This window comes from Hibiscus syriacus, unplaced genomic scaffold, assembly GCF_006381635.1.
Source record: "Hibiscus syriacus cultivar Baekdansim isolate YM2019G1 unplaced genomic scaffold, ASM638163v2 tig00111366_pilon, whole genome shotgun sequence".
Taxonomy (NCBI): domain Eukaryota; kingdom Viridiplantae; phylum Streptophyta; class Magnoliopsida; order Malvales; family Malvaceae; genus Hibiscus; species Hibiscus syriacus.
This window is the reverse complement of record NW_024063071.1, coordinates 1,504,544-1,515,947: the sequence shown is the minus strand read 5'-3', so window position 1 is coordinate 1,515,947 and position 11,404 is coordinate 1,504,544. Positions and strand designations below refer to the sequence as shown.

The window sequence follows — 11,404 nt, the reverse complement described above, 5'->3', positions numbered from 1 at the left end:
CCTCGACAATATTACGCTGAACTGTCATATGGTTACGGATAACTATATGGAATGGTTTAATGAAAATGGGAAGCGTTTCTACTTTCGGCAGAAGCACGAGGGGTTAACATTCCTAGGCGCCGAAAAGACGTCAACCGTCTCATATCATCGTCCCCCGACGCGTGGACGAGAGAAGGCGCTACCGGTTCTGATCATCCCCACCACATCTTATTCGTCGATGCCGCAGGGGTACATGCCCAGCCCTCCACTTCATATGCCAAGCCCACCATTTATATGCCATCTCCGCAGGGTTACATTCCGAGTCCGCAGGGTTATATTTCGAGCCCGCAGGGTTACATTCCTAGCTCGCCAGGTTACATGCCTAGCCCGCAGGGTTTTATACCATATGGAGGTGCATATACGACTATGTTTAATGATCCAGCATATGGTTCATATGCATCTTATTTGGCTGGTGGTGCTTCTCCGCAGACACTCAATCCATCTGGATCACAGACATCGATGCCAATGTTTCCACAGTTTTCACAGTTCCCGGGGAGCGTGGGATTGTTACTAGCACTCCTCCAGGGTCGTTATTTATACAGCCCTTCAGCCCCTTCAGTGTCATCTACACCAAATGAAGAAAATGCTGCTGATGATGATAGTGAATATGAGGAGACTGAAAAACAAGTTCCACGAAGAAATCCTCCACGAAATAGACAACCACTGCCATGTGGAACTCATTCGATAAGACAACATCGGTGATCCAGTTATATTTAATGTTATTTAAATAATTATTTCAGAATTTTATGTAATTTGGTTATGTTATTTAAATGTTTCATGGTTGTTACATACATATTTTTTAATGTTATTTTTTATTCACATTTAACATTAAATGTTTGATAAATATTTTTAAAATACAAATTATATTATTCGAAATTTAAAATAAAAATAAAAATAATATTATTCAAATTTAAATTTAAAATATAAATTATAGTATTCGAAATTTAACATTAAATTTCAACTTAATATTCCATTGTATTCGAAATTAAAGTTATTCCAATTATAGTTCACAACTTAATTGAAATTAAATTTATCCATACATATGATTTTATCATTAACATATATATTAAAACGTATACATTAAAATCAACTTATGTTGAGTTCATCGATCGACGGAATCGGCCAAGAGGGGGGTGAATTGGCAATTTATTCAATGTCACATTTCAATGCTCATCCATACAATTTCAATGTCACAATCAACTTATCACTTCACATTTATTCAATTTATCCATAACATTTTGTCTAATTTATTCAAACTTCACATAACGTTTTAATTTAAGTTATTCTTAACTTGCTGAACTTTCAAAAGAAGTTAAATTTTGGTTATAATTTACCTGATTTACTGATATATCTAGTGTCCCCGAGGGATATGAGTGACATAATAGGGCAATGATAACATATTCTATGACAAAATAATGGAAGGCGCGTCCCCGGGAACGCGCCTTCATGTCCCCTGAGAAATAATAGGTACTCTGATATATCTAGTGTCCCCGAGGGACATGAGTGACATAATAGGGCAATGATAACATATTCGTGTAGCAGGCCAGAGAAGACTATCTTCACTTCAGTACAGATTTCCTACTGAACTTTTTCCGCTCACGTATACATCATTTCAGCTTTCAAACGATGATGATGTTTCTATGATGGTTGATGCTCATATGGGGAGTTCACAATCTCCTATTGAAATGTATGCCACTTTTATTGAGGTTCGTGCAACTCGTGGTCTCTCATATTCCTCTCACTTTAGCATTGTATATCAAACTGATCAAGTTGATAGCCCGACACAACTGATCTGTAATGATTTCACATCATTAATGGCGGATCCAACGCCATATACCATGCCATAAAGTTCAATAGGAAGGCATTCATCTGCAACTGCTTATGATCTCAACCCACGTGGCTTCACCAATAATCCATATGGCAACATCTCTTCTACTTCAAGGGGCAGACATTCATCTGCCAATGTTTTCGACTTACATATGGAAATGCCAACGAGACGACAGTCTATTCACATCCCACATGATACAATGGCCTCAAGTTCAAGGGGAGGACACGCAAGCGGGAACTTATTTGACCTCAACATTGAATTATCGGAGGAACCCTCATCTCCACCAGAAGAACCTCTTTGGGAGCCAGGTGCTGAAACGAGATTATTCGTTGAACCCTGACTCACCACAGTTTAACGTACATTCTGATGATGACGAGGATGACGTTCCGATAAATACAACACCAGCCGAACTTCCTGCACATATGTATGAGGCTGATTATGATGCAATGTATGCCTGAATTTCCAGATCTTCCTGATGTTGGCAACTATGGACTTCAATCATCAGTCAATGACGGTAATTTACATATTGGAATGGAGTTCGCATCGAAGGAGGAAGCAATGATGGCAATAAAGAGTTACAATATTCGTAACTCAGTTCAGTCCCGAGTTGATCGATCTAACACGGAGAAATATCTGCTACTCTCTACTGCGTCCAACGTGACAACGGATGTCAATGGATGGTCCGTGTATCAAAGAGGAAGGAAGAACAACTTATGGGAACTAACCAGATACAACGATCCTCATACATGTTGTGCAACAGGTATAACCAGGATCATCCCAACTTGGACTCCAACATTATTTGTCAAGCAATCATGCCCATTGAAGCAAAGCTCTCATATAGCTGTTGCAGTGTTGATTTCTGCTATACAGTCACAATATGGGTACACTGTCTCATATAAAAAAGCGTGGTTGGCAAAACAGAATGCCATTTGAAAACTTCATGGCGAATGGGATTCCTCTTACAACGAGCTGCCCAGTTGGTTTCATGTTGTGCAAAGACTTAATCCGGGACAATTGTTGAGTTCGAAACTCAACATCATTACGTGAATGATCGAATGGTTCGCGATCGCTGCCAATTTTACCGAGTCTTTGGACTTACCCTCAGTGTATTAATGCAGTCAACTGTAAACCAATTGTCCAAATTGATGGTACTTTCTTGTATGGGAAATACAAGCAAGTTTATTATTGGCTGTGGTCCAAGATGGAAACCGCAATATTCTTCCTGTTGCGTTTGCCCTCGTTCAAGGAGAAGACACTGAGTCTTGGGCTTTTTTCCTTAAAATTTACGTTTACATTTGTCACCAGGAACGAGTATGCATTATTTCAGACCGAGGAGCCGGATAAAAGCAGCAATGGACTCTTTGGGTACAATGTATAGACCTCCACATGTTCAACATCGTTATTGTGTCCGTCTATTGCTGCAAACTATTACGGAAAACAAGAAGACGATGAACGTCAGTTAGTCGTGCGGATGGGTATGTTACTTTTTCCCAATTTTTCTATCAATTTCTTATTACTTATTTATACTTCATATTAACTATTACATATCCTAATGGCTTAGGTTACGAACTCTTACCTCAAGGTTTGAGTCGATGCTACAAGAGCTGTTTGGCAAAAATAAGAAGGGGTGCGAGTACATTATGGACATCAGCAAAGAAATGTGGACAAATGCATATGACGGGGGTATCGCTATGGTCAATGACAACAAACTTGGCTGAAGCAATAAATTCAACCTTAAAGGGGGTGCGTCATTTACCAGTCACGGCGTTGGTTAAACGACTTATTTTCGTTTGGGTCAACTCTTTGCAAAGCTCGGTGGACAAGCTCTTACTTGGATGCAAAACGGACATATTTATCACCCAAGACTAGTAGTTTGATTTACAGAAAAAAGTGGCTGCATCAATGGGTTAGTTACAAATTTTTCTCGCACCCGTGAATTGTTTCGTGTAACCGAAATGCCACGTCCCCTGCAAGGGATTGAAGCTAACTCTTTCAGAGTTAATGCAAGAGAGGTGGTGCGATTGTGGTTTCTTTCAAGCACTCAAATATCCATGCTCTCATGTCATTGCTGCTTGCTCACATTCGTATTTGGACTACAAAATTATGTTGATCCCGTTATACCAACTTTCACAAGTATTCAAGGTATATGAATTTGAGTTTCCGCCCAGGAAACGAAAGAGACCCAAATGAGATTCAAACTTGGCTTACAATTGTACTAGATCCATTGCTATTGAGGGACTCAGGTCGTCCAAATCTACTAGAATACATTGTGATATGGATATTCGGGAGAAGTCAACAGAACAAAAACGATGTGGGCATTGTAGAAACATCGGCACAATAGAAAAATGTCCAGCTCTGTTATCATCATATAACCGTTAACTCTTATGTAATTAATATTGTATTTAAATGAATGTTTTTGTTTCTAATAATTTAATGTTATTGCATTTATATTTGTCAATGTATGTACCCTAAATAATTTTTTTTAACTTTTAATACATAAATATATTTAATATATTATTTAATATAATAATTAATATATTAGTTATAATTTTTTTAAATATATAATATTCCACCTTCTAAGTAGAGAAAAATTAAATTAAAAAATTAAAAGTTATTAAAAAATTTGTATACGATGACACATTTCATGTTCTGATTGGAGGATTAAATTTATTAAATTAAATTTTCAATAAGACTAATTTTATAAAATATGTAAGTCTTGAAGATTAAATATGTAATTATACTAATTTATTAACTTATACATCAATATTTTCGTTAAATATTGATATGAGATGACTAGATTGATAACATTTAAATAATTAACTGATAAAATTAATAGATCGATAATCAAAATCAAAAATAATAATATAACCATATGTGTAATATTATAATTTCATACATTTTTCCTATAATCGAAACATTTTATAATAATAATAAAATACGTGTCTGCTGATTCTTACATTTTTAAATTAATTTCAATAAGACTAATTTTATAAAATATGTAAGTCTTGAAGATTAAATATGTAATTATACTAATTTATTAACTTATACATCAATATTTTCGTTAAATATTGATATGAGATGACTAGATTGATAACATTTAAATAATTAACTGATAAATAATAGATCGATAATCAAAATCAAATAATAATAACCATATGTAATATAATTTCATACATTTTTCCTATATCGAAACATTTTATAATAATAATAAAATACGTGTCTGCTGATTCTTACATTTGATAATTCTTACATTATAATCGAATCATTTTATATAATATATTATTAATTTATAATAATAATAAAAAGGTGTCAGTTATGTCAAATAGACGAATATTTTGTCAAGTACAAGACCCTAATCTATCTTACCGGCTCTGCATCTGCTGAGGTGATTGCTGATGTTGCACTTTGCCCCTTTTGAGGCGGTTAAGGTCAGGGTTCAAACCCGGCCTGGTTTTGCTAGGGGTCTGTCTGATGGTCTTCCCAAGTTTGTCAGATCCAAAGGTGCTCTCGGGTATGATTCTCTGTGATTTGCTAAATTATCTGTTTAAGTAGTAGTGCAAGGAAATGTCAATTGGAATGAGCTTTCTGGCTGTTTCCATTTGCAGATTGTACAAGGGTATTGTTCCTCTTTGGGGTCGTCAGATTCCATGTAAGTTTGCCTTGTATATTTTGCTAATTGGTAGACTTACATTTCTCATTGCTTAGGAGCTTGTACCTTTGATTATACTTTTCTTCCTTACCTTCTTTAATCAACTCCCTTTTTTGTTCGAAGTTCTAAGCATTTGCTAATTACTGCAAAATGTAAGATTATTGAGATGCCCTTTGTATCTTTCAGATACCATGATGAAATTTGCTTCTTTTGAAACCATTGTTGAGATGATCTACAAGTATGGTATTCCCACTCCAAAGGACCAGTGCAGCAAATCTCTGCAGCTTGGTGTTAGTTTTGCTGGTGCTTATGTAGCTGGTGTCCTATGTGCTATTGTTTCCCATACCTTGTCTCTTTCCTCAATAATGCCAAAGGGGCAACCGTTGGGGACGTAAGTCGTATAACTCGGATGATCCGTTAGAGTCATTTATGAAATCAACTTTTACTTCACCTTGACCCTTCTTCTGTCTCTTGGCCATCTCAGGCTGTGAAGAAGCTTGGGTTTGGGGTCTGTTTACCCGTGGGCTTCCCCTCCGTATTGTCATGATTGGAACTCTTACCGGAGCCCAGTGGGGTATCTATGATGCCTTCAATGTGTTTGTGGGACTGTAAGTTCTCCCTTTATAGTAATAAAGCACCAGACTCTGTTGATACAGATTTCATGTGTTTATAGATTACGCTAATGGAAATTTATGTAATCTTTCAGGCCAACCACTGGATGTGTTGCTCCTCCTGCTCCGGTTGCTCCTGCTGCTGCAGAGCTTGCCCAGGCATAGAGTGCTGGAAAACATAGGATAGTTGAAAATAGCTTGGATGAATGGTTGTCAAGATGGTGGAAGGTATTCTTTTTTGCACTGAGAACATTTTATCAATTCCATTGTTTTGAAAGGAAAAAAAAACTGTCGGTTTGGTCAAGAGGATGGTTTTGATCTCATCCTCCAAACTACGGAGACGAATTTTTGTTTGTTGTAGTTAGATCGTAAATGAAATTTCACTTTAAGATCAATCCCTCCTCGCTGTAACAAGTAAAAAATAATGAGCAGTAGCAGATGATTTACCTTCTTAAAGCAAAGCTTTTTAATGTGCGATGTCATGGAATCAACAACACCAACTTTCGTCCACATTTGGATTAACAGCTTTATATCTTTACATTTCTTCTGTGTATACATCATATGGGATGCCATAAAAATTATGTTTGCAGCTACAGTTGCTAATTGTAATTTAATTTTTGATTTCGCAATGATACTTGAACGCAATATTTAGGATCATATTTGAAACTCGAATTTCTGTCGGGAGACTCAAGTTTCTAGCTGAATGCCCATAGGAACAAACTAAGAAACACAATTCGATGTAAAAAACAAACAAACAAACAAACGAAAACCATAAGCTTCAGCCCGCAGAGAGGGGTGTGAGGTATAATAGAAGCAAGCAATGTAGGCAATTGATAGACTAATGGGTGCTTAAACCGTGGACCAGTTTCTTAAGATTGCTGCAGCGAACCAAAGACTTCTCTAGTACCACGTCCATTGTAATTTGTGGAATTCATATTCATTTGCCTTTTGTTAAGCTTATTTGTTTCGGTATAAATAACCGAGAAGTGTCTTCCTTTGAATTGAAGCTCTTGAGAAGCATTTTCGTTTGAGTTCAAGTTGTTGATCAGAAGTGTCCCTGCTGAATCGCATTGTAGAAATGGAAACCCCAGTGAAGTATATGTGCGTTCTCGCGTTTCTTGTGAGTCTGACCATTGCAGGGCTCAACGGAGTCGAGGGAACCGGTTAGTATTATGGTCCGTGCGGTAGAGAAGGAGGCTGAGAAGTTTGAACCATGTGCATACACAGCACAGCACCGGAGAGCCCCGGTTTCCGTGCGTTGCTGCACCGTAATGGCGAAAAAGGTCAAGAATCCGGCCTGCCTTTGCGCTGTTTTGTTTTCTCAAACAGCATACAATGCCGGAGTGAGGCCGGGAATTGCAGTGACCATCCCAAAACGCTGCAACATTGCTGATCGCCCTGTTGGTTACAAGTGTGGAGGTACAAATCACATACTGCATCACCTTTACTCCTTTTCTTTTGAGAGCATAGTTAATGGTTTTATGGTATTTGTTTCAATAATTCTAACGATGTTATTGTTTATTTCTTGCAGCTTTCACTCTGCTTTGACTCTGAAGATTCCCCATTGCTAGATTCTATGCAACGTCCAACCGTTTATGTTAAATAAAATCTGCACTTGTTTGTTTCAATAATAAGTAAAATGTGCAGTTGTTTCTTTGAATAATAATAAATTAAAGGTTACTCTTCTTTGCAAATCGTCTTCTTTTTGCTCAACATATAATACAATTTCCTCAGTAGTTCCGAAACTCTGAAGCTGAAATTCAGAAATTACATATTTTATGGTCATAGTTGCAATGACATTGTTGATATTGAGGATGACCCTTCACCAAAATAGCCTTGGTAATCCTCGTAGGGCGGCTGAAGAGGAGTTTAAGCAGGGTATCCAGGCGGTGGATAGCCTTCGTAGGGGCTGATGCGTACCCCTCTGGTGGCGAATAAGGATTGTAACCTATCGTATAAAAATAAATAAATTCATCATCGGCGTGGAAGACGAGGACATGGAAGCTGGGTTGTTGGATGAAGCACGCACACCATCCACTGCAACCACTCTGAACCATGGATCACAGTGGCTTGTTGGATCTTCTTGTAGCTAAGCCTATCGGCGTTGTTGAAAAGCATCGATACACAAATGGTACTAAATTATTATTTTTTTGTTTTAATTATTAAAATTTAATTTTTTTGAAAGTTCATACTTAACATTTTTTTTTTAGTACCTCGTCGTTAGGTTAGATGACGTGAAATTATTTTTTATTTTTCAAAATTCGACACGTGTTTTAATTATTTACATCACCCTGCACGTGGAAATGTAAAATATTAAGGGGATGAAATCTTAAAATAAAAAGGGCTTCTTTCTTGTACAACGGGGCCGGGAGGGAGCAATAGAGAAGAAAACGCAGAGACAGTAAACATGGTCTTTCGGAAACGACAACGTTTCGGCTAACAGTCTCATCAATTGTAACTCCATGCTTGTAATCATTTCATAATTCATACCCTTTCCCTTACACCATGTATGCTTTAAAGGCAAACCCCTCACCTTTGTGTTTGTTTTCTTTCTCTACGGTACAAAGACTGTAACTTATTTTCCTTCATTTTCTCTCTCTATCATGAATGCATAATCTTGAAACGTCGTTTGTTGTCGTCACATTTCTCTCTTTTGTACCCGTTTCCATGGCGTTTCACCACAATAACCATATTTTTCTAGACCTTCCTCTTCATCACTTCACCGACGAGTAACAACGATAACAACAAACAGAAACCGCCGGTCCCAATTGGTTGAACACCACCCTCCTCCGTTTGCAGTAGCCTCAGCCGCACGGTGGTCAATTTTCTGACCATGGCTTACTTACTCAACCTTCATACTAACGAAACTGGTTCGGACTCCAACTACATGGTTCCCCAAGCTCCAACCCCGGTGACTGTCACGTTCGTCGTCTTCGCTTCTTCAACACGACCACAACGACGTCATCGAAAACGTGGATGCCACCGCAGCAGCAGGAGGAGGCGATGGTGGGGACTCCTTGAAGCTTCCTCATCTACCACCATCCTTTAACGTTGTTGAGTTCCATCTGCATGGAACATTATTTGGTCTGCACCTCCAAATACACGTTTTTTCCAAATAGATTTCACTATCCATGAGTTAACAAATATAATAAACCTATTAAACTATCTGAGCTTTGAAGCAAAATACGACAAACCAACATCATCTCCTACCACCGGTCGGAGAGGGCTCAGCTCCCTGGAACTCAGCACCGACAATTTTGACTTCGCCTTCGAAATTCAAATTCGACCTTCACCTCTCCCTTCACCGTTAGCGATCATCAACCGAACCAAAAATGTCATTGTAGAACCCTTCTTCTCTCACCGGAATCTTAAACGTCGGTAGAGACTTCTGCTGCTGGTTTCAAAGAGACAGTTGGAAAGAAACCGGCTAAAACTAAACTTGCTTGCCTACTGGCTGAGGACTCCGGCCGTCCTTCATTGAACGTGATGAAATGAAGTCTGGTGGGCGGAAAACCTCTTCGTAAAAGGATGTCGATCAGGCGAAGTCGTCAGACAGCTTTCGGCAAAGAACACTCTGTGGTGGGCCGTCGAAGACGTTAGAGAAGTCATCTACATCGAGATTGTGGTCAAGCATCTCCATGGTGACATGGTTCATTGAAAAAAATGAAATTTTCCATAGTTTTTCGTCAACGAAGATGATGAATAGTTGACATTCCTATGCACATTCCTCAAGATTCGTCCATTTAACTTGGAGAATGATTTTGCAAGAACAAAAAAGAAAAAAAAAAGAAATGAAGAGATTTAAGTTCTGGCCTCTGGGTTTGCAAAAAATGATTACGTGTGTGTATATATATATAAGAAACAAAACTAGTTGAGTTTAGGTTTTTCGAGGGCACCACATTCTCTTCTCCGCCCTTGGCCGTCGCTGTTGAAACAAATATAAAGACAAACAGCAGCAAAGAGAAAACATAGAAAATGCTTTGAAACATAACTTTTATTACTCAATGAATAAATCAAACAACGATTACAACTTTATAAATACTGAAAATGAACTAAAATATCTCAACTAACACAAACGTGTCTTCTGAGTTTATTTGCCTAAATAAAAGGAAACTACTAACATCAACTTCCTAAATAAAAGAAAAACTTAAAACAGAATAGACTTTTTCAGAAAAGACTAATTCAACAACTAAGACAGTAAGTTTCACTGATTTGCAACACTCCCCCTTAGTGCAAACTTAATGTCAACAACACCAAGAGCACTTCGAAACACTTCAAATTTTGCTTTGCCAAGTGCTTTGGTAAATATATCAGCAACTTGATCTTCAGTTCGTATTTTCTGCAGCTGAATGTCTTTAGTCAAAACCTTTTCTCGAACGAAATGATAATGTGTTTTAATGTGTTTTGTGCGGGCATGAAACACTGAATTTTCAGCAAGTTTAATTGCACTTTCATTATCACAGTGAATGGGAACTAGATAATCCTAGACAGAGAACATTTCTTGAATAAGCCTCTTAAGCCAAATACACTCTTGAGTGGCCATAGTAGCTGCTACATATTCAACTTCACAACTTGAAATAGCAACAATAATTTGCTTTTTGATGTACCATGAGACTGTTGTTGAACCTATATTAAAACAATACCCTGTTGTGGAGCGCCTATCATTCACATTACCAGCCCAGTCTGTATCTACAAAATCAGTCAGAGAAAATGATGCATGTTGCTTATACAATAACCTAAAATTCAAAGTGCTTTTTACATAGCGAAGAATCCTCTTTGCTGCAATTAAATGGCTCTCACGTAGTTTTTCCATAAACTGAGAGATAACTCCTACAGAGTATAAAATGTCAGGCCTTGTGATAGTTAAATAGAATAAACTACCAACAAGTTGTCGGAAAAGTGTTGCATCTTCCAATAGTTTTCCTTCATCTTTAGTTAATTTCAAGCAAGGTTCCATAGGAGTAGTCATTGCTTTTGACTCCCCCATACGAAAGCGATTCAATAAACTTGTTGCATATCCTCTTTGAGAGAGAAAATATACATCTGACCTTTTAACCTCCAAGCCAAGAAAACAACTAACCTCTCCCAAACTCATCATTTCAAATCGAAGAGACAAAGCATCTCAAAGATGAGTTATTTCAGCATTGTCATCACCAATACTGATTATGTCATCAACATAAAGAAGGAGCATTGTGCACACTGCAGATGTTTTCTTAACAAATAAACTTGAATTTGCACTTGAAGACTTAAAACCACAAAAATCAAGGTATTGAGCGA

General features: G+C 37.6%; 1 protein-coding gene, 1 long non-coding RNA gene and 1 pseudogene across 2 annotated transcripts; 2 read left to right on the top strand and 1 right to left on the bottom strand.

The window, feature by feature from the left end:
- The first annotated feature begins 5,201 nt into the window (after window positions 1–5,201).
- Window positions 5,202–6,292, top strand: LOC120159541 (annotated as a pseudogene).
- A 1,053-nt stretch (window positions 6,293–7,345) lies between these two features.
- LOC120159582 lies at window positions 7,346–7,821 on the top strand. The gene is made up of 2 exons (XR_005519365.1): window positions 7,346–7,546; window positions 7,659–7,821. It is a non-coding gene; the product is annotated as an uncharacterized LOC120159582 (long non-coding RNA).
- Window positions 7,822–10,331: 2,510 nt separating this feature from the next.
- LOC120159540 (secreted RxLR effector protein 161-like) lies at window positions 10,332–11,096 on the bottom strand. Its single transcript, XM_039170115.1, has 2 exons — window positions 10,655–11,096; window positions 10,332–10,549 (listed from the first exon to the last, which is right to left on the bottom strand). Exons 1-2 carry the CDS (start codon window positions 11,094–11,096, stop codon window positions 10,332–10,334), a joined length of 660 nt encoding a protein of 219 aa, XP_039026046.1.
- Between the last annotated feature and the right edge of the window lie 308 nt (window positions 11,097–11,404).

Excerpts from the sequence above, each read along its gene's own strand:
- LOC120159540 (XM_039170115.1), bottom strand. The coding sequence starts at position 11,096 with ATGACTACTCCTATGGAACCTTGCTTGAAATTAACTAAAGATGAAGGA. Across the intron at positions 10,550-10,654 it reads TACTATGGCCACTCAAGAGT|TGTTTCATGCCCGCACAAAA; the intron begins GTATTTGGCTTA and ends CTGAAAATTCAG.